The 24,734-nt window shown below is 36.5% G+C and overlaps 1 protein-coding gene across 4 annotated transcripts in view; it reads right to left on the bottom strand.

The window, feature by feature from the left end:
- The window catches only part of ubap2l (ubiquitin associated protein 2-like), a 230,061-nt gene extending 210,953 nt beyond the window's left edge, over positions 1-19,108 (bottom strand). For 2 of the 4 annotated variants that reach the window (XM_039751895.1, XM_039751904.1), the window contains exons 1-3: positions 18,859-19,108; positions 16,415-16,543; positions 12,485-12,562 (exon numbers count right to left, since the gene is read on the bottom strand). In XM_039751895.1, coding sequence (XP_039607829.1) covers positions 12,485-12,562; positions 16,415-16,504 — 168 coding nt within the window. In that variant the 5' untranslated portion in view covers positions 16,505-16,543; positions 18,859-19,108. Of the gene's footprint in view, positions 1-12,484; positions 12,563-16,380; positions 16,544-18,858 lie in introns of those variants that run through there. The other 2 variants (XM_039751923.1, XM_039751913.1) reach the window with 2 other exon arrangements.
- Positions 19,109-24,734: the final 5,626 nt, after the last annotated feature.

The raw sequence follows: 24,734 nt of genomic DNA, 5'->3' as shown, positions 1-24,734 counted from the left end.
TGACAAAGGCATACTTTGAAGTGTTCATGGTCCTAATTGCCTTTCATGACCCACAGGACGCAAAAAAGAATGATTGGCAGAGTTTTAAAGCTGAAAACTTTCTTGTGACTGGACAGAAAGCTTCCAGTCAAATAAAACCTGTCATAAGTTATATGCTCACAAATGGTGGGTGGTAGCATTGCAGGCCGAGAGAAAAATGCAGCTGTATGGACACATGCAATATGCTGAAGACAAACTACTAAAACTATGTATAACCTTTTGTAAACTGATTCCCTAGTAGGTTTTTTTTTTTTTTTTAAACTTAAATGAGCTTCATAGCAGTACAATTTTTTTTTTCTCAGAAGAAAAACTGAGTTACTGCTATTTCAAACTAATTCCACTTGTGCCCTTTACAGCTCTGCCAACAACGCTTAAGGCAACCTTTCACCACAAGATCTGCAATTTCTTTAAGTTCATTTCATGAATGCATTACTTGCTGTTATATTGCAAGTGATTCAATCTATTGGTAAATGTGTTCAAGACTTAAAAACAAATTAACTTTATACCCACTGCCACTAATTTGGAGTCAACAATTCACCTAGCCTGTATGCCAAGCTTGTGTGTTAACTCAGGGAAAATGGGCAAACTCCAGAGAATAAGAAAATACGAGACTCAAAACCAGGATGGAAGATCTGTGAAGCAACAGCACTACTGACTATGCTACCACACTAACCTTCCATTGCCAATTCTCTCTTTATTAAAACACCAATTTAATGCTCAATTTTCATTCTTACACTAAATATTCAGTGTTATTAGAAAACCAAAAACTTCAAATTCTGACATTTCTGCAGGGTATTTAAGTTGACAAAATAAAATACCCTGTAAATGGGACTGCTTGGAGTAAACCATTTGCTATAGGCAAATCAATGCAATCATTGCTCGATGTTATTGGCGATTCTAATTTTCAGAAATAACATACATGAAAAATTTTACATTCAAATGTGATATTTACAGTGTCCAGTAGTTAGCAAACCTGTCAGCAGTTCAGTACATAATGGAAAGTGTCAGCCATTTATGCAGTGTTTAACTTTTTCAGAAAAAGCACCACTGTTAACAGTCTAAACGAAAATCAGAAACTACTCCAGTTACCAAAACACAAGTCTGCAATCTGTATTTCAACAAACTGGAACAGCCCTTTCAACAAGACTGATCGATTCCTGAAACACCAACCTTTTACAATATACTATATGTGCAGCACTGCCAGAAAAGCAATGAAACTGCTTAAAAATGCAACAAATATCTGAAGAAAACACTTTCACAATTTCTGCTCTATAAGCACATTTGTTACCTCAAGGGACTCAATCATCAAATGAGATGATGCTTCTTGAGTAGAATTAAAAATAGATACTAGGCTGACAAAAAGTTGCTCTAAATGCCCTTGACATTGGATCAGTACTTTAAGAAATTCATATATTCAATGGAAGACTGCTGACCTTTGATTAAATTGTTGTTACTGTCATAGCAGTCAAGAAAAAACAACAATAAGTAAAATATTAATGGTTAATAGTAATATACACATAAAAGTTTCTCTTTATTGTCTGTATTAATGCTGGACTGATACCAAAATTGACTTCAGTACAGATACCAGGTTTTGCGCTCCAGTACTGGCACTTCACATAACAGTAAACACCCCGGACTCGCACACAAGATTCCACCCTACTCGCCCAGTGTACAATAATTTATAAAATTTCCTTTGAAAAACATGGGCATTTGGGGGGCAGCATGTAAAGAACCGGTACACACACATTTACTTTCAGTACCAAAATGAGTAATGCAGTTACAGTACCATTTTAAAAATGTGATAATTCCATACTTTTTCAGAACAAACATACCAGGCAACAGTCTAATACAGTACAACCAGTGATACTTCATAAACCTTTAAGGATCTGAACAGTTTTGATTTACTGTTAAAAAAAAAAAAGTTTGATGACATTTCTGTTGTCGATTATTCATATGCATTTTCAAACAAGCCTTTCAACTACAAGGCTAAATGGAGCCAATTTTTTTAAACTCATCCTTGTCTCACACCCATCCCAGTGAACAATTCTCATGAAGCAAGATCAGTGGCATTGCTTTGATATATAGGTTTTTATTTCAGATTTACTTCATGCACACAGTACTTAAATTGTAATCTTAAGACATGAATATTAATTTAGATATTTCACATATTCACAAACACAATGACACCATGCTAAAAATCACCTCACATTTTGAATATTAGAGAATCAGAATCGGAATTTAAATAGCGAATTTTTGACCCCATCACCTGGGAATTAAAAAAAACCCATACATCTTTCCTTCCATTGGCTTAATAAGCAGAACTCACACTTGGAATCATTCACTTGATTCTGCACAGGACCCAAGGGGAGATTGCTGCAGAAAGTACATGTGTGATGTAATCAAATATAAATAAACAAAAAATTTGCATAAGTATACCAGTCAGCTGCCTAATATTGTCTAGATCCCCCTTGTGCAACCAAAACAGCTCTGACCGGTCAAAGAATTGACTCCACAAGACCTCTGTATCTTGCACCAAGATATTAGCAAGAGATCCTTTAAGTCCTGTACAGTGCATCCGGAAAGTATTCACAGCACATCACTTTTTCCACATTTTGTTATGTTACAGCCTTATTCCAAAATGGATTAAATTCATTTTTTTCCTCAGAATTCTACACACAACACCCCATAATGACAATGTGAAAAAAGTTTACTTGAGGTTTTTGCAAATTTATTAAAAATAAAAAAACTGAGAAATCACATGTACACAAGTATTCACAGCCTTTGCTCAATACTTTGTCGATGCATCATTGGCAGCAATTATAGCCTCAAGTCTTTTTGAATATGATGCCACAAGCTTGGCACACCTATCCTTGGCCAGTTTCGCCCATTCCTCTTTGCAGCACCTCTCAAGCTCCATCAGGGTGGATGGGAAGAGTCGGTGCACAGCCATTTTAAGATCTCTCCAGAGATGTTCAATCGGAATCAAGTCTGGGCTCTGACTGAGCCACTTAAGGACATTCACAGAGTTGTCCTGAAGCCACTCCTTTGATATCTTGGCTGTGTGCTTAGGGTTGTAGTCCTGCTGAAAGATGAACCGTAGCCCCAGTCTAAGGTCAAGAGCGCTCTGGAGCAGGTTTTTATCCAGGATGTCTCTGTACATTGCTGCAGTCCTCTTTCCCTTTATCCTGACTAGTCTCCCAGTTCCTGCCATTGAAAAACATCCCCACAGCATGATGCCGCCGCCGCCACCACCACCATGCTTCACTGTAGGGATGGTATTGGCCTGGTGATGAGCGGTGCCTGGTTTCCTCCAAACGTGACGCCTGGCATTCACACCAAAGAGTTCAATCTTTGTCTCATCAGACCAGAGAATTTTGTTTCTCATGGTCTGAGAGTCCTTCAGGTGCCTTTTGGCAAACTCCAGGCGGGCTGCTATGTGCCTTTTACTAAGGAGTGGCTTCCGTCTGGCCACTACCATAAAGGCCTGATTGGTGGATTGATGCAGAGATGGCTGTCCTTCTGGAAGGTTCTCCTCTCTCCACAGAGGACCTCTGGAGCTTTGACAGAGTGACCATCGGGTTCTTGGTCGCCTCCCTGACTAAGGCCCTTCTCCCCCAATCGCTCAATTTAGATGGCCGGCCAGCTCTAGGAAGAGTCCTGGTGGTTTAGAACTTCTTCCACTTATGGATGATGGAGGCCACTGTGCTTAATGGGACCTTCAAAGCAGCAGAAATTTTCCTGTAACCTTCCCCAGATTTGTGCCTCGAGACAATCCTGTCTCGGAGGTCTACAGACAATTCCTTTGACTTCATGCTTGGTTTGTGCTCTGACATGAACTGTCAACTGTGGGACCTTATATAGACAGGTGTGTGCCTTTCCAAATCATGTCCAATCAACTGAATTTACCACAGATGGACTCCAATTAAGCTGCAGAAACATCTCAAGGATGATCAGGGGAAACAGGACGCACCTGAGCTCAATTTTGAGCTTCATGGCAAAGGCTGTGAATACTTATGTATGTGTGCTTTCTCAATTTTTTTTTTTATTTTTAATAAGTTTGCAAAAATCTCAAGTAAACTTTTTTCACGTTGTCATTATGGGGTGATGTGTGTAGAATTCTGAGGAAAAAAAAAAGAATTTAATCCATTTCGGAATAAGGCTGCAACATAAAATGTGGAAAAAGTGATGAGCTGTGAATACTTTCCGGATGCACTGTAAGTTTCAAAATGGGGCCTCCATGAATCACACTTGTTTTTCCTGCAGATCTTACAGATGCTCAGATTGTTATCTGGGGGAATTTGTAGGTCAATTCAACACCTTGTACTCTGTCATGTTCCACAAACCATTCCTGAGCAATGTTTGTAGTGTGACAGGGCAAATTATCCTGCAGTTAAGAGGGCACTGCCAAAAGGAAATACCGTTGCCAAAAAGGGGTGTTTATGTGGCCTTCAAAAATCTATATATGGTACATGTCAAAAGCAACATCCACATGCATACCAGGACCCAAGGTTTCCCAGCAGAGCATCACCCTGACTCTTCCGGCTTACCTACTTCCCCCTAAACTACACACATACCCCCCCCCTGGCCAACCAAATGATCGAACATCGTTCATTGGCCAATTCATCTTCTTTCATTGTGGGCCAGTTCTGAAGCTCACTTGCTCAGTGTAGTTGCTTTCAGCAGTAGACAAGGATCAGCATAGGCACACTGTTCAATCCGAGGCTGTGCTACAAGCTGCAATGCATTGTTCTAACATCACTTTCATGGCTGACATAACATTTTTCAGCAATTTGTGCTACAGTAGCCCTTCTGTGGAATCTGACCAAACAGGATATCTTTCGTGCCCCACGTGTATTAATGAACCAGTCCCTAGTTCAGTGGTTGCCCTTCTGACCTACTGTTTTAGAGATGCTCTAATTCAGTTGTCTAGCCTTCACAATTTGGCCATTGTGAAAGTCGCTCAGATCCTTACACTAACCCATTTTTTCCTGTTTCTAAAAAACCTCCATCAAGAAATTACTGTTCACTTAGTGGCTGCAGGTGACATTGTAAAAAAAGTAATCAGAAATAGCCTACTGATTAATATATTTTGCTAAATATTTACAGAAAGACTTATTTCCAATAACAGAAATAATTCCAACATTACTAAAAAAATGTAATAGTAAGACAACCAAGAAAAAAAAATGTACATTTTCATCCAATTTGCTGCAAGACCTGGCTTCTCTGCCAAAGAGCATCTGTGAGCATTTAAAGAGCCATCATCCAAAAACATACATGTAAATTTGCATTTTGATCTACTGTATGTGTTGCCAGTAAATTACAGCTACAGACAATAAAATCAAAGAAACGTTAAAAATTAAAAAGTGTGCAGCTTTTTACATTATGAAAATTTGATCAAATGGATCAGTTTGGGATAAGGGATTTGTAAATATTACTAAAACCAATGCCAATGCCTGCTAGTGCCAATACACACTCTACAATGTTTGGTGCTCTTTGAAAATGAGGGACATTTTGTCTTTTAATACTTTAATCAAAAATGAATAATGGCTGCCAATATACCAGACTTAATTTTCCATTAGAGTCCTCTCAAAAAAAGATTTTTTAGTGTTGCTTACTCTATGTACTTTGTAGTGATTGATGAAAATTTTTTTTTCCTTGTAAATACACAGAAAAAAAGACTAAATTTACTAAAACCAAATGGAAACCTATGCTGGGAGAGGGAAAAAAAAAAAAAAAGTCCTTTTATTCCTCATATTATGTCACATAACCCACATGTCCATTACCCAGTTGTACGCAGGAAAGCCCGCAAAACGCACATATTTTTTGCCAAAATACTATTATCAGTTACTTCTCGAAAAAGCAGCACTCGTCAAACAGAAAAATTTAATCCCATAATACTGTACTTTTGAATTGAAGATCCACCTCTCCCACCTCTATTGGTCAAAAGTCCAATCTCTCCATTCTGGACTGGATGGATTACACTATTCATAGGTTCATGCATTTCTAACACCATTCATCCAGTGCAGTGTTCAGCTAGAATCTCTTTCAACAATCAAAGGGAGCAGGGCAGGAACACATACACACACATACATTCATTAATTCATAAACAACAACAATTTACCACCAATTCAAGTACCTGCATGTTTCTGGACTGTATGGAGGAAACCGCAGGAAAACTACAAGGACCCATATGGAAACACCACAAAGGTAGCACCTGGGGCGATCCTCAGACTTCTTATAAACCTGTTGGGCTACCACTGCGTCACTGGGTGCCTAATTATTAACATATTTACATCAACTAGCCAACTATGACCTTAAAAAGCGAGCAATAAAGAAAAAAATCTTTATTTCAAGCTTATTTTAGTAACATGGCACATCCATTGGGGAAACTCCACCCATGTCAGCAATGCCTCAAGTTCTCAAACACCAAAATTGTTTCCCCTGAAGGTGTCGCTCAGAAACATGGCCAATTCATGCAGTGATAAAAACCAAAATAAAAGTGTTTAAGCCCTATACGGTCACAGTGGTAGGCAAGGGGTGTTAACTAAAATCTTGTGTACAAATGCATGGTCAGTTCAAGATTATAAAAGATCTTGCAGAGACCTGTAGAATTTATGCATTATTTTTATAAATCTAATTGTTTTGTGTCTACACAGGTTTTGCCTTTCACAAGTCTATATACATAAGGTGGGAGAGGGAGAAGCTGCGTATTTCAGGCACTGGTGGTGGCAGCCGTGTGAAAATGCCTGACATTAATGTCTGCTATTAAAACTATTATCCAAGAATTAATTTTATTTCATAACTGTCCTGCCAGTTAGCACAATAAGTAGTAAATGTGACATGTTAAATAAATTGTCTAAAAAGAGTAAACAAATACAGTAGACTCACCCTACACAAGGCTTACATTCAGCTTAATATCCTATATAAAACCACTCAATTCCTGTACAAGGTTTTGGTTAAACAGAGGGGCACATCTAGTAACAGACTGAGACAACTGCTTTCCTACAAGGAATGCAATTGTAAGGTTGTTTCAATCCTAAGCCATTAAGCTTTGCAATGAGTGTTGAGGAGGTATTATTTAGGTTTAGGCTACAGCAACACTGCAACCTTCTGAACTCAATATGGACAGCAGACTCAAATCAGTGTTTCACACCAACTTCATGATTTGGTTATGTGATATAGTCTGAGGATAGAGCCTAAACACTGATGGACCACAATCTAATACAAATTAAAATTTAAAAAAATGCAGCCCTTGGGGGTTGGGGAGAGTAACAAAAAATACTGAACTCAATGTTAAAACACACTTGTGGAAACAATATGGTCTTGTGCAAATTTCTAAACAAAGAGTTTGGTTTCATAGATCTGAACCCACCTCTACAACCATCAATATGTAATGCTTTCACAATACTCACAGTCAAAGTTGCGTTAGCAAGCAAGTATATTTTCACCATTTGTACTGACATTTCAAAAATTATTAGTGACTCTCAAGGCGACATGGACTAATTTTTAAAGTTGCAGTTTCTACTTACTACCACCAATGCCTAAAAAATCATGGATTATGGCTAATTTGTTTGATAGTAACAAAGTATTAAACTACCATACCCTTATACTTCATACTTAATGACTTCAGAGAAGATAGAGGGCCGAATAATTTGGTGTCTGTGCAATAATAAAAATTTACACTCGTACATGATGTTAAAATATTTTTAAAAAGCAAGTCTGATATACAAAAAATCAGAACCAAAAACTAAAAGCTTACTTGTTCCACCCATGCTTTAAACCTCAACATTGAAGAAGACAGGAAATTGGGTTTCTACTTTAGAAAAGCAACAAGAAATAAAACCAAGTATTTAAATCAACAAAATCTGGAAACACTTGCTAGCACAACAAAAATGCATGCACTAGTAACACAGAATCCAAGTTTTAAATTCTAATATTGAAAACAATGAAGACAAGCAACAAAACTTACTTTGTGGTTATTTACTACCTAAAAGGAAAAGTATACCATTGTGATTGCATGCTATGATTTATTATAAGTTTTAACTGACCGAACTTGAAAGAGTTTGAAAGAATATTTTTCAAAATTTGTTTCTCCACTATTAAACCATGCGAAGACAAGCTTGCATAGAGTAATAGTTTTCACTGCCTTTTAAAGTGTAGCTCAAGAGTTAGCTGCTTAAATTCAGCACTGTACCTTAGGCTACCTCAGATGAAACAATCCAAATTTAGCACAAAAAAAAAAATTTTGGATGGACGCAATTCTTTAAAACATGGGATACAAAAAATTTACTGTAAATGATTCTAACAGCATCCATCTAGAGTTTGTCATGATAAATTGATATTCTAGTTTGCATTTCTTTTTTGTACTTTAAAGTAACAGTTTCTAGGGTTTGCATTACAAGTTACTTATTGGTCAAATTTTTCGTGTAAAACAGATCTCACTAATACCCAGTTCCACTGTTTGCTCTGTTTTTGCCCTATGTCATTTCCACGGACTGGCATATCCCACAAATGCACACACTATATGAACACAAGTTCCCATAAAGACATGTTTTACAATTAAAATATCATCATACTCCTAAAACACCCAACACCAAAAAACAAATCTGGGCCAATAGTCGTCATAATTTCCTCTCTCATATCCACAGTAATTTTTATCACTTTCTATGTTTTTCTACCTTGATGTCCAGTTTCAGTATAAATTACTTAAATTAGCTTAATTTTCCCCTTTTTAAAACTCATAACGTTTTACTATAAAAGGAAACAAGGATCATTCCAGCCATGAATGAAACAACCTGCCTTTATATTTATATATAAAAAGTGTGTCAAGTCAGAGTTTGTCCAACTACAGATCATGACAATACAACATGTTAATTTACACCATGAACTTTATTAAAAGCTGTAGTATGATGCTGTTTATTAGTACTTTTATCTATTTGTGTCTCATTAAATCAGTCACACACACAGTACTGTCCAACTTCTATCTGTGGACTTGCTTCTATACTGTTAGGATATGCAAAATACATTAATCAAATGCTATTTATTCCAATGAAGTACATACAACAAAGGTTTTCCTGGATGCATCCATATTGTTTCTCTAAATATGTTTTACTGGAACACTGTCTGCTTGGGTGTAACGTTATTCCTACTCCTGACATTTGAGGTAAATGGAGCGCAAAATCAGTATAAAGCCAATATAAGCTTGCTGCTGCATCTCAGTTATCTACTATAGTGATGCCATCTAGTGGATAGCTATTGGATTTTTCTTTTGGTGGCAACAGCTTGCAGAAAACAGTGCTATAAATAGACAGTTCATAGTTAAGTCATTGCGATAAAGGTATAAAGCTGCAGATGTTTTGAAACGACTAAATTTATTGCAAGATGAATAGTTTGATGAAGACAGTGACTGAGATGGTGATCATCAATTGGATGACACCAAACCTATAACACTGACACCTGCAGATCTCTACCTCGAAGGAAAATCTTCATTAAAAGTTGTCCAACTTGTCACAACTGTTGGAACAGCAATAAACGAACATTCAGCCAGCCATTGAGCAAAAACAGTCATGGCTTACCAAATGTGTTGTATGCAACAAGCATAGACAGTGGAAAAAAAACATTTGTGGCACATGTGCTTCTAAGCCCACACTCTGCATGGTGAACTCTCATTGAATTGGAGGCTTTTAGTTATGATGCTGGTGAGAATAAAGTGATTAACAGCTTCTTAACATTTTGAAAGACTTACTGTTGGTCATAAAACTTTTGCCTTCTAGTAAATTTCTTCATTTTGGGGGGGGGGGTGGGGGGGGGGATCCTACCTATAACTTTAAATTTGCACCAATGTTAGAAATCTTTTACTCACACAAAGAACTACAAAGAGTAACCAGTAGTGTGGTGGACTATAAGGCATTGGGGACCTTCAAATCTTGTCTTGATCTTGTTTTAGCCAACCTAATTTCTCAGGACAATTGTTCTAATGTAGCCTGACTCATTGTGTAAATAGTATTGTAGGATAAATGTTTTTTTTTTTGGTGTGTAAAGGTAATACGGCTAAGTCAATTTTTTTTTATTTATTTTTTTTTTTAAATGATACTAAGTTGGTGTTACATTCATAACATAAGGGACTTTTATTGAAATTAATAACTAAAATTAGTCTTTACCAACAGTCATAGCCAACTATTTGCTGGTAGCTCTTTTTAACTTGATGCTAACAGCATACTGTAATATTTTAGCTATACAGTGGTGCTCCATACTTCAAACTTAATTCACTTCAGGAAGCCATTTGAACTCTGAATTTTTGAAGTAGGAAAGAAATGCCCTAAATAAATTAAAACATGAGAATACATAAAAACTATATAATGAAAACTGCATTTGCTTTACCTTAGTGAGGCGTGGTGATGTCTCATGCGGACACCATAATTAGTAGACAGCCAAATATTTTTTTTTTATTTATATATATATAATATATAAATAATATATATATAATCCTGGGATGAGACAAGACTTTTTAGCCTAGGATGAGGCATGACTTTTCAAAGAGATACTTTCACATCCCGCCAGACAAGACTTTGTGCCAAGAGATTTAACCACATCTAGGGCCGGAAATAAGAGTAGATGACAAAGTAGAATGTCGTAAAGAATGCAAAAACTGTGGCGAGATGCACATGCAGAGCAGTTTAGATAATGAAAGTAATAAAATTCAAAAATCTCCAAAAAAAAAAACCAAACAAACGGAAATTACTACTCAGTGAAATAACAGAACAGCGATAAGAGATCAATATATTGTTTGGATTTAAACTTTAAGCCCGAGACTTGCAGACTGTCTAATTCGTGTTGCCATCAGGGAAAAGTACCGTTTCTTCCCAATAAAGAAGCGTCCGCGAGAATTAAAAGATTTGTTGTTTAGTGAAAGTGGAATCTAACTTGAGTGGCAGACACACAAAGTGGCTGGCAGGTTGGCGAGCAAATCCCCCTAGTATATAATATATACATTACAATATAGACATTATAAAACCAAACAAAGCAATAAAAGCAATGAAACACAAGCTTAATGCAAGAGATTATGCAAGCATTTTATTCACTGCACACTCAGTCTGAATGTAGAAGCATCATTTGAACGCTGAATCAAATTTCTCTAATTTAGCATTCAAAATTCGTAACGTTCAAAGTTAGAATCGTTCAAAGTATGAGGCACCTTTGAAGTTGTCGTACTTATGTATAAATGTTATTAATCCCAATGTGCTTTGGGATTAAGGGGCTACTTTATATTGTGAAGTTTTTTTTGTGGGATTATCTTGGGCACTGTGTACAGAATTTTGTTTCTGCATGTAGATGTTGGAATGATAAAGATCCTTGATCAAAGAAAAGACTACTACAAAATTGACTTTCATTGGCGTAAACCAAAATTATACCATACACAATTGTGTTTCACCATTTATTAACATAAATGCATACCACAGCTCAAGCAGTAACATTCAATAACCATGAGACACCACGGTTAATGTACTGAGACCAGATTAACTCTCTATTGAAAAATGCCCTAAAGAAGGCCCACTGGTGTACTGATGCAGATTCAGTGCTCATCCTTCATCTGAAACACTTTATATAAAAAAAAAACTGTCGCCAACAGATAGCATCAGAATTAGGGCAGCAGAAGCATGTTTCTTTGGGAACTTTTTTTTTTTGATGCTTTAGCATGAGAGGGTAGAATGTCCATGCCTGATCTACATTAATGGAGCATTTGTGTTAATGTAGGCTACCCCAGCACAGGGCTTTGCAACTTCTACATTTCCCCTGAAATGAACCATAGTTGCTGCATTGTGAACAATGCAACTGTAAACTACCCTTAGGGGGCTAATGTCAGTCTTTCAACTTGAGCACAATAACTCTGTCACAGCTACTTGCATCCCATCACAGTATTATGCAAAGGAATTCACCAGGGTAGTTCGGTTGTACAGTGCTGTAAGCACCAGGTTCAATATCAACATCTAATGGCCAATTTCCATTGGCATCATTATTGCTTCATTCAACAAATGTTTAAGTTTATTCTAAAGCTGGCTTTACGGCTTCTCGTTTACATGCAACTGTGTTTTAGTTGAAGGCTTAGTCCCACTTGTGTATATTAACGAGTTGCCTAAAAGTGGCAAAATACATAGAAAAATCCCTGATTTCTTTGTAGCATGAGGGTATTTTATCCAGTAGATTGCAGTCCACCCTCCTCCCCTGAGACAGACTCAGGAATATCCATGAATGAACAGAACTCTGAGCCAGAACAATGCTAATGGGTAAATTAAAAACAGAAATGTCACAAAAGTCCAACACAAGCATAAAAAAAGACCAGGCAGAAAAACTGGGAAAAAAGATGGAACTTTCAGTTCACAGCCTTTTAAATAAATTAGTACACAATTACTAATCTTTAAATGGCTTTATTTATAACCCAACCTACCTGTTTGACTTTCTCCTCAAAATCTGCATCATTGTGGTCCGAAATCATCTGTGCAAGTCTAATTTGCTCAGCAGTCGCCTGCAGATTGGTAGGGGATACAAAACAAAATTAAGTTTCCCAAAATTTTAGTAGAACCTTTCCAAAAGGAGAAGCAAAACCTAGCTTTAAAATTAATTTAAAGAACATGAAAAACCATTAAGACAATACTTTGTATTCAAAAGGGCTTCATAAACAACTAAAATGCACCTTAGAAATTTTAAACACTTAAAATTAAATCAATATCTAATCGCCAAATACTGATGTAGTATCTTTGCTCAATTTAAAACACACCCTTAACAACAAAGAAGGATTTTAAAGCATATGGAATTAAAAATGATCCGAGATTATGAAACAGAAGTAAAGGTCAGGCCCTTGCCTTAATTTACAAGAACGCTAAGGTGTCAATCATTGCCAAGGACAGATGTTTAAGTAATAGTAGCACAGGCACCACAATTATCAATAAGCATCAAAGATTTAATCTACAACTACTAAAACCACTTATGTTATGTAGAATGATTCTGGCCGTTTTTGGCTTTTTTGGTCCATTCTGGCCAACTGACCTTATCGTAGGTCTGACATTTAGAGACAAACAAAAAACACGCAATACTAGGACTATTTCTCTTAATTATGTATCTGCCTTATGCAAATGTGAAATATTTTTGTATACTGTTGATTCATTATTTTTCTTATCCAATTCTACTTTGCTTTCCATGCAATTACTTTTTTCATTATTTAAATCTTGTTTTGTATGAATATGTGCTATAGAAATGTTGTTGAACTCAGGTATGAACTGAATTTAAAATATAAGAAATCTTTTTTTAGATTATTCTGGCTTTAAAAAAATAACACTAAGAATTGAAGACTCACAAAAATTTGAATGGAAATATACTTCAATAACTGTTCAATAATAACTTAAATAAAGCACCAATAACAATTTTTTAAATTAAAAAAACACCTATTTTTAATTTTAGGACAGGCTATTAAGTAGCAAAAAATTGTGTTGAAAGAAACATAATGCTAAGACAATTAATCCAGAAAAAATATTTTACATGTTGACTTAACAGTACTTTGCTTCTGGAAGGATAAAAATTAAATGTTTCTAACAAGTTCTGCTTGAGAGCCCAAAAAAAAAATGAAAAAGGAAAAAATAAAAGCAGCAAAGTGAACAATTGTAATACCATCATACACATGGAGCAGTAATGTTTACTAAGACAGTTCCCTTCAACTCAAGACAATAGAAAATGTTTACATGTGGCACTAGCTTTACTAAGAACTTTTTGCAAAATAGAATATGCTTCTTGTCAACCACAATAAGGAATTATAATGTTATGAATTCTTCTTTTACATAACTAGGGAGAGAGGGGGAAAATAAGGAGAGTATACAGATAGTTTTTTCACAAGCTTCTGAACACTATCAAAAAAATAGTAGTATATTATTATGCTGACAAAAAAAAAAAAAAGTTGGTTACTAGACCAGTAAAAACAAAAAAAAACAGCAATCAAAATTAAGCTCACAAGTACAGGGTGGCACAGGGAAACGGGAAATTTTGGAACTAGATGTTGGCGACCCCGAGGTGTCTGCAGTTGTTTGGGACCAATGTGACCTTATTTAGAACCCCTTGCTATTAGATATAATGGGGAAGTGGAGTGGTGTGCAACAAGTGTTCACTGTGAAAGCCTTTTATAAGAATGGTGATAGTGTGACTGCTGTGCAAAGGGAATTTTGGCGTCATTACCAGTTAGGAAGTCAGGATCGTGTCATGGCCCGTGTGCTCATGCGATTATATTATGGATGTGAAATTTCAAAGAAATGGGTTCAGGCTTTAAAAGGAAAAAAAAAAAAAAAGTCCCCAGGTACAGCCACTTTGCATACTGCCAGACAATTGATGACAGATATTTGACAATTGTTTGAAAGGTGCGTCATTTCACATAACTGTGACATTCCATGGCCTGCGAGATCGTGAGATCTCGCTGTCTGTGACTTTTCTGTGGGGACATTTTAAAAGCCAAGTGTACCACACACGTCCTGCAACCACTGCTGAACTAAAAAGGAGGACTGAAGAGGAAATCGCTGGTATTCCCTGTGACATGTTACATCGAGCAAGGCAGAATTTCCACAACAGGCTGTCAGAATGAGTTTTCTTCAAAACATAAAACGAGTATTTAATGAATATTGATTACCATCATTAATTGCATATCCTGTACCATACATTTGATAAATATATTTTGTAATGCATTTATTCGTGTATTGAACATCAATTGAAAACTTCCCTTCTCTCTACGCCACCACCCTGTATAAAGGTAATTTGCTCCCATTTATTTCAATGGAATACCAAACAGTTTAAAGACATGTATGCCTCTCATGAAGTGAAATAATAAAATTAACTTCATAAGGAGCTTTAAAATATAGGGATATTTCAGGAAAATAAACTCTCTAAGAGGAAATTACAAAAAATAATTCAAAGCAATAAAAGACAGTACAAAAAGTGACATTCTTTAAACTGATGTGCAAAATAAATCAACTTGTCCACAACCACAAGTTACTATTTTGTTTTTGCCCATTTATTCACAAATAAATATTACTTTGGGTAAAATACATTTAACACTTAAATGTTTCATAATCAGGAGAGAAAGACAGACTGAATAGTTGAGAGAACAGGCAAGTGGTTTTAACATGCATGTTCTAGTTTGTTCATCTAAACAGCAAAGTCAGGGAAGACTGCAAATACTCTTCTTCTGATTCTGTATATGGCATTGTAACTAGTACTGATGAATGTCATTGTGTTGCAGGCGATTCAAACATGCAAGTAAGAATTTCACCAGAACATGACTATTTTGCAGTTTGATTCTTTATGGTTGAAGGTTCAAAGTTATGCCAAAGGGATTTCTAGATTACATCATCTGAAGCAACAGAATGATCAACTCTAAAGACAGACACTGCTCAAGAGCTTGGCTTAAATGTCAGCAGGTGATCTAAAGCTGTGTCTCACCACAGGGAGCTTTCAGCATGAAGGCAAGTTTGGGGAGAAGGCCCAAGTACCAGAATGCAGAAAATGAGTGTTTAGCAGTAAGTCAAAATGGGAATTGAGGAGGCTACTACAGTGGACAGGCGAGGCTTCAGCCATTAATGAGGTAGACTGTCTTCAGTTGTCTCTTGTACTGCCCACCTGCACATCTCCTAGTACTTAATTTATCCAATATATAAAGTGGAATGTGTGTTTGTCCAGCATGTGAATGTGAATTTCTCCTTGGGATTAATATCTATCTATGTAAATCCACACTGTTAACGCTATCTTGGCCAAATTCAGCACACAGTCCCAAATTGTGCAGAGTAAGTTATCAGAATACATTTTATTCTAAATATTACTCAGTTCCAGCACCCATCATGACAAACTCAACAACTTCACAACACTGAACCAACCTTCCCAACATTTTGCATAGAGGAACACCTTTGGCTACATCACATTCTAAACTTCACAACAAATTATTCCAACTAGTTTATAGTATGTGTACTATTTCTCACCTTAAACAGTTGCTACAAAAGCACCTCCCCTTCCATTATAATATCAGTGTCCTATGTTCTGACTAATCCCTCGGAATTAATAAAGTATCTATCTCTCTATATCTAAAACAGACGGGACACTGGCCACTATCTTCCAAAACTTCTGAAAGTTTACCTTCAGTACTAAGTAGTGCGCAGATAAAACAAAAAATGACATTTAAAACCAAAATGTGAAAAAGCTGGAACATTCTTGGCAACACAAATGATGGTTGGGGTATTATGTAATATGAACGTTGCAATCCATTAACTTGCACAGCACTTGTCAAAAAAGCACATTCTAACATTACTCACTCACAGCAAAGGGAAGGAGGGGGCCCACACAATTGTACCTGTGGTCGCTGCTTGTGCTGTGTCTGGCTCTGTGTCTGTGTCTGCTCCCAGGTGCCCCGGGCTCTGTTACTGCCCACCGATGTCATCATTTACAGTATATACAAATAACAGTATTTACAAGGAAACACCTGAAAGACATGACATAATTAAACAAAGTTTTTAGTCCTGTTTTAACACTCAGAATATAGCTAGGTACTACAAGATCTTTAGAAAAGTTATATACTTATACAGTATGTACTATTTCAGCCTATTTATACTGTATAGTGAACTAATTTAGTCTTTACTTCTGCATTCAAAAACAATTTGTGCACCTAAATCTAATGTTAAATCAGCTTACATAAAAACAATTTGTTGTATGTTATTCAAAAACAATTAAGTATTTGACTATATTCCCATTTCTTGAATGAAAATGTATCAAACCTTTAAAAATTACACTTTATGAAAGTATGTAATTGTTAAAAAAAAGTATGTATGTTACTTGTGTCAATGTTGCAGATATAATTCTTCCTTTGGTACTAGGTTTTCATGCAAACATGAAATGCCAGTCAAGATTCTTTTGATATTTTGTGGAGGTACCTATAGTAAAAACTGTCCCTCAATAGCTTCACAAGTACACCGCTATATTCAAGGTCTTAACTGCTACCAGATCAGAAAAAGAATGGAGATGCTGGCTATAGTCAATGTCCACTCCGATACTTCACATGCTCATAGTCTCCAAAAGCTTCCCCTTTTCCCAGGCCTCACCAGCAGTGATCCCTGTCACACGCATAACAAGAGCTCTGAAGTCTCAGGCTCCCAGGGGTGTGGGACAGCTGACAGCTGCTCCTGCCACATCACATACCAAGCAGGTGCACTAACATTGATGGACTTTCATTTATTTACTTGGCTTGTCCAAAGAAAATCTTACACATTTTGAATCTTGGTAAAGCACTACAGCCATAAAAAAGATATATCATTAGATTTAAAGATATCAATATGTAATTTTTCTAGACACTGGTGTTAATAGTTTATAAAAAGAATCAAATGGTAAAGGTTAAATGTGAAATACAAACAACAAAACGATTAAATAAAAATATCTACCCCTACTTGTTTATATTAGCGTTTAGTAAAGAATGAAAACCTCAAACAATTCCTTATATCTATATCTCTATCTCTATATACACATATTTATATCTATATATCTATCTATCTATCACAAATTAAACTACTGAAGTCCTTAGTTTTGAGTTCTACAAAAAACTCAAATCATGCAACATTACAGAAAATGTCCCGAGTTTTTGTCGACTGCAAACAAGGACCTTGGAGAGAAACCTGATGGGCTCTTTAAGAACTACCGAAAAAATCAACCATTTAGAAGTGTCCGTTTTCTGTCACCAAATCTTTGCAGAAAATCGTGCTTCCCTCGGACATTTGTCATTCGCGATAATGTACAGCAGCAGTTAATTTGCTTAGGAATCAGCGTCTATGCCCTGTATTCAAGAGGCTGGGCATTAAACTGTCTATAATAATGCCCATCCCTTTTCAGAAAACTTCGGCCAGTAAAATATCCTCAAGCTTTTCAGTTTCTATTAGCAACTGGCAACCTGGCAGCATTTTTTCAGAAGGAAGTCACAGTTTATCTGCAACTCAGTCAGTTCTAGCAATGTGTACTTTAAAAAACCGTCGAAACACGCTCGTTTTACCGCAAACTAAACACTTCAAAATTATTTAATAAGTAAATGTAGATCGGATACCGAGAACTTGTCAAACGTTCAGCTGAATTCAATGACTCTTTTCATGCAACATGTAAAAGTTAAAAATGGTAGGCAGGCAACCAACCCATTAAAACCCTAGATTCTTGCCTTCTTATCGCTTGACGATTTTACGGAATATCCGGTCAAGACTATTTACTCCGCTTGCTTTTACATCGATTAACTACGTACTGTAACTCACCCCCGAATTTCATCATCTCTTAAAACATGAGGACGCAGATCTCACACTGGTCATTTGATTTGTATTAACTTACGAAAACAGGCCTTAGTGTGTTAAAATATGTGATTTACTGTTAAAAAGAATAAAGTTTTTTAAAAAACCGAGAAATCCAAAAAGATTTGATGAACGTGCGTCTGTCCCCAACTGACTTCAATCCGACTTGTACAACTATTAAAATAATAGTTTTCTGCTACTTTATACAACATCCACATGTTACTTTTCTATTGCACGTTTTCTCCATCGACGGCTGATGGGCTTCCGCTTTTGCCTATTGCCTTCTACGTCCCGATAGCCTCATGGTCTTCGGCAGCAGCCATTTCAACCGTTGGAGCACGGCCTCGAGAGCAGAAAAACGCTAAACGATAAAGCCAAACAATTTACACAATAAACCAAATGGACAAATCGTCCTTCACCGAGCTATTCATACCCATCGTTTTACTATAATCCTTATTTTAGGAGTCAACACCCTTACCCCCGCTTCGTCCAAAATCGCTCTCCCGGCGACGCATCTAACCCAATGCCGTGGCTTCAACTAGGCCGTTAGGCCTCAAATAACAAAAACAAAAATAAAAATAAAATAAATCCAGTTAAATGTTTCACTTAGTATTTTTTAACACCCTATCTATCATTCGCATTCTCATAGCGAACGTATGCTGGAACTAAGATTTGCGAAGCGTAATTTTTGTAAACAAATATAAAAAGCCGTAAGCAACCGCGGAGACAATAAGAGAGCGACTCCGAAGTTTACCTGAATCTCTTCCACACTGACACCCTTACGGCCGCATCACGTGGTTAAGAGGCCCCACAGCAGCTTCACCCGCGAGCCTTCGACATGTGATATGAGTCAGGGCTCTACTAGAACAGTCCATGCAGTTCTGCTTCAAACTCAGTGGTACAGAGTTGGAGTTATTGCGGTCTCAAGTAAATGCCATAGCAATTAATAACTGTTATCGTGGAGTAATAGCGTGATTCTTATATTATATACTAGTAATAAATAATGTACATGTAGATTTCAACAACAGAATCAAGCTTTGTTAAGAAACAGTAATGTAAAATAAAAATTTAAAACGTTTAATTAGCACAAGCCGCCCTAATTCGGGGTGTTCATAAGAAATTTAATGATTTACTCAATGAGGTAATAGTACATGATAAATATGAATAGGAAAATATGTAATATTTCATCCTCTGATAGAGGTCCACAGAAGGGTAGATCATCCAAGTGAAGGATCAAAAATTACTTATTTATAATCACTGACTTGGAAATAGTCTAAAAACGATGCTTCACATACTTATGTCTGAGGTTTGTCGTTTACAACCCTCTGGGGGTGGCTCTTAGAGGGTTAGGACCCCCTGTAAAGAATCAGACATCAAAAATATATTTATGATCTGCAACCTCAAAATAGCATAAAACAACACTCAGTATGCATATATTACTGATCTCGATTTTTACCTTTGACTCCACATATCCCATGAGAAGGGTTGAAATTCCTAGGGTCAGCTGATGTGGCATGCACAACTTCAAGTCCTTATGATCATTTTTGCTTAAGACACCTGTTGGTGCACAAATTACAGTCCAGAAAATGATTAAAATAACTGGAGGGCCATAAATAGGGAGGAACCCCAAAAGGTTTGACATCTTATATAACTAGACATTAAGACATGTCAAGCAGTATATTATATGTGGGAGTTTTCTTGTAATTGTAAGTCAGGATGCACCGAAGAAGAAAAACTGAAGTGATTTCAAAGTATTCATAGGTAATTTTTATGAACACAATTAAAGCACTGTAATTCTAGTGAATACATGAATTAAAAACAAGAGTATAAACTGGGCCAATGGTGAATGTGGCTTTAAAAAACGTAAATATAAAACATGAAGAATAAATATTAATAACAACAGAATGTGTTTGAGTTAGAGTTAAGACCACCAATAAAGGAATACATCAGAAATCAATTAACCTCTACTTTATGTAGTACTCTTAACAGAACACACACATACAAATACAATATAAATATATATGTGGGAAACATAGCTCCAGGGTGCCAGGCATGATCCCACAGTCTGGTAACTGTTGTTGCAGAGACTGTATGATCTTTTATCTGTGTGAGTTTCTCCAAGTACTGTAATTTGCTATAGAGGGACATTTCAAAGAAATTTAAATAAATATGTGAAATGTAACAATAAATAAATAATAACAACATACAATGTGAGTATAAATATTTAAATGTGTTAAGAAATACATTTTCTGTTGCATATTTCATTATGTATTTATTTAATCATTTCTTTACTTATTTTTTTCAGTAACATTGCACATAACATGAAATAAGTACTGAAATGAAAACTGTCATTATCACCAATCAAAGTGGAGAGAGTGGACTCTAGTAAGGAATGCGCTTTGCTTAACTTGGTAAATCCTGTGGCTCATTTGCATGCTCCCAGTTGTGACTGTGTGAGTCACATGTGAGTGCAAGAAAACATTGCCCAGAATTGCTGTGCAAAGAAACTCGGAATTCATAATTAGAAGTTTGCATCTAAAGTGTGCCTTGCAAGTGAGGCATTTAATTGCCAAAAGTTTACGTTCACTGTACCAACATTGTGGATATGAAAAATAGTACACACTAGAACTTGCGCGGAGCTTTAACAAGTGACAGTGATAGTTTTCATTTCAGTTATTTCATTTAGCACAAGTCACTGAAATAAATAAACAAAGAAATCATTAAATAAAAATATAAACAAGTAGGCAATAACAAAACATTTTTGATGCATATAATTGTTTATACTCACATGTCATGTTGTTATTTTTTATTTATTGTCACATTTGATAGTACTTTTATTTAGTTGCATATTTACTTATTTATTAATTTCATGTTGTCAGAAATGTTCCCCTATAAGTTCATGTCCTAAAAATATGCATATGATTGGGTAGACATTATCTCTCCTATAATAAATAAGCAAATAGATAGATAAATTAATAAATAACTTTGGAAACAAAACAGATGTAAATGAAATGCTGGGTTAAATATTTTTGTTTGTAAAGTACACATCTCAAGGGGTTAAATCAGGGATTGATATAGTACATCAGATGTGTACAAATGATAAGGCAAAGTAAGATCACAGCAAGAGGTTAAAGGGCTGGTGAGGTGTCAAAAGGAGCATAAAGTGGCATTAAGTTTGTAAGAAAAGGGTACCATAGAGGTCATACAAAGAGAGAAATACTCACTCTAACAGGTAAAAAGTACTTTTCCTAGTAAGTGCAAGTAAAAAGCCCAAAAAATGCAGAAGGTGTGTAGGAAGTATAAAGGTTCCAGGATCAGAAAAAGACTTTATAAAGTCTATTGAAAAGTTTCAGGAAATCAGGAAAGCAAGGGGTTCCCAAGTGAGAATGTCTAATATAAGTAAAATATATTATTTTGATCATTGTTATTAGAGAAGGCAGTGAAGGAATAGCTACATTAGGTTCCTGGCCCTTTACATACAAAAGGGATTTAGGAATACAGTGCTTCCAGAGGATCATCAAAGCATACTGTGGTCTGGGAACTGAAGCATTTTGTTAGGGATATCCCTGACCTTAAAATCATTTTGGAGATTTCCCCAGAGGTAACACCATGGTAGGACAAAATGTCTACTCCTCACCATAACTGAAATTAATCTGGACTAAGGAGGATATTTAAGAAAAAAAAACTTGCTGGTAGTGTAACAGAAAGAAAGAAAAAGAGAAAAACACCTAATTTTGTTGTACATTTGTTGGCTTGCTGAAGTATGAAAGTGCCACAGGACACACAAGCAAAATATCAGTGTAATCAAGAATACTTGATTTGACTTCTTCATTTATTTGTATTTTGTGTTTTTCTCTTCCTTCATCATATTCTTTGAATAATAGAAAAAGTCTGAATTAGCACGTCACCCTATTTTGGGGTGTTGATAAGAAATGTAATGGTTTACTTCATGAGGTTGGAGTACACAATAAACAAGGATCGATGTGTCAGATATTGGAAATATTAAAATTTGTACTTCAATTTTATTGTTTAAAGTCTGAATATTCTCAAGTGTACTAGAAATGCAAATAATCAAAGGAAAGGTATTAAAGTATTTCCCATAATGGTAAAGCAAATAATTTATTATATTTGTTCGTTGTAATCATAAAACAATATTCTGAATATATTAAGATATTCAATTTTAAAAAACAATGTATTATATATATAAACTGCTCAAAAAATTAAAGGAACACTTTGAAAACACATCAGATTTCAATGGGAAAAAGAAATCCTCCTGGATATCTATACTGATATAGACTGGGTAATGTGTTAGGAACGAAAGGATGCCACATCGTTTGATGGAAATGAAAATGATCAACCTACAGAGCCCTGAATTCAAAGACGCCCCAAAAATCAGAGTGAAAAAATTATGTGGCAGGCTAGTCCATTTTGCCAAAATTTAATTGCAGAAACTCAAAATTCTACGCAGCACTTTGTATGGCCCCTGTGTTCTTGTATACATGCCTGACAACATCGGTGCATGCTTCTAATGAGATGACAGATGGTGTTATGGGGGATCTCCTCCCAGATCTGGACCAGGGCATCACTGAGCTCCTGGACAGTCTGAGGTGCAACCTGGTGGCATTGGATGGACCAAAACATAATGTCCCAGAGGTGTTCTATTGGATTTAGGTCAGGAAAGTGTGGTGGCCAGTCAATGGTATCAATTCCTTCATCCTCCAGGAACTGCTGCATACTCTCACCACATGAGGCCAGGAATTGTCGTGCACCAGGAGCCACTGTACCAGCATAGGGTCTGACAATGGGTCCAAGGATTTCATCCTGATACCTAATGGCAGCCAAGGTGCCTTTGTCAAGCCTGTAGCGGTCTGTGTGACCCTCCATGGATATGCCTCCCCAGACAATCATTAACCCACCACCAAACTGCTCATGCTGAATGATGTTACAGGCAGCATAATGTTCTCCATGGCTTCTCCAGACCCTTTCACTTCTGTCACGTGCTCAGGGTGAACCTGCTCTCATCTGTAAAAAGCACAGGGCACCAGTGGTGCATCTGCCAATTCTGGTATTCTATGGTGAATGCCAATCGAGCTGCATGCTGCTGGGCAGTGAGCTCAGGGCCCATTAAAGGACATGGGGCCCTTGGGTCACCCTTATGAAGTCTTTCTGGTTGTTTGGTCAGAGACATTCACACCAGTGGCCTTCTGGAGGTCATTTTGTAGGGCTCTGGCAGTGCTCATCCTGTTCATCCTTGCCCAAAGGAGCAGATACTGGTCCTGCTGATGGGTTATGTACCTTCTATGGCCCTCTCCAGCTCTCCTAGAGTAACTGCTTGTCTCCTAGAATCTCCTCCATGCCCTTGAGACTGTGCAGGGAGACACAGCAAACCTTCTGGCAATGACACGTATTGATGTGCCATCCTGGAGAAGTTGGACTACCTGTGCAACCTCTGTAGGGTCCAGGTATCGCCTCATGCTACCAGTAGTGACACTGACTGTAGCCAAATGCAAAACTAGTGAAGCAACAGTCAGAAAAGTTGAGGAGGTAATAATGTCAGTGGCCTCCACCTGTTAAACCATTCCTGTTTTGGGGGTCATCTCATTGTTGCCCCTCTAGTGCATCTGTTGTTAATTTCATTAACACCACAGCAGCTGAAACTGATTAACAACCTCCTCTGCTACTTAACTGACCAGATTAATATCCCAGAAGTTTCATTGATTTTATGCTATACTCTGATTAAAAAGTGTTCCTTTAATTCTTTTGAGCAGTATATGTATCAATAAATACTGGTAGTGGCACAGATGCTTTGTAGTTGGTGTTACTGCATCACATGTCCAGAATCCTGGGTTTATTTCCTGGCCTGGTCACTGCCTCTGTGGAGTTTGTATGTTCTTCCTATGCTTGTGAATGGTTTTTTTCTAGTTATTCTGGCTTTCCTCCCACATCTCAAAAACATACGTTAGGTTAATTTGAGACTCTAAATTGATCCTGTATGAGCAATTGGGGAGATAAGTGCAGAGATTCTTACTTATCTTGTACCACATGTTACCAGCACAGGCTTCAGACCTTTTGACATTGAAGTGGATTAGGAGTGGTATTGAATGAATGGAAGGAGATTACAAAGAGCGGGAACATTTATTAACACATTTAAAACAGAAACCAGAAATTGTCCCGTTATCCATATAAGATATTTAAAATCTATAAATATGCAACACAGTAATTAAAAATTAAAGGTGATATATTTATAAAGTGGTATAGTTACAATTATTCTCTTTAATAGTGAGAATTAAGTAATTAATTTTAAGTGAACATATGTGACACATATTTAAATTAGAGCAACAATTATTGCTGAAA

This window comes from Polypterus senegalus, chromosome 1, assembly GCF_016835505.1.
Source record: "Polypterus senegalus isolate Bchr_013 chromosome 1, ASM1683550v1, whole genome shotgun sequence".
Taxonomy (NCBI): domain Eukaryota; kingdom Metazoa; phylum Chordata; class Cladistia; order Polypteriformes; family Polypteridae; genus Polypterus; species Polypterus senegalus.
The sequence above is the reverse complement of the archived record's forward strand: the minus strand, read 5'-3'. Positions and strand labels throughout refer to the sequence as shown.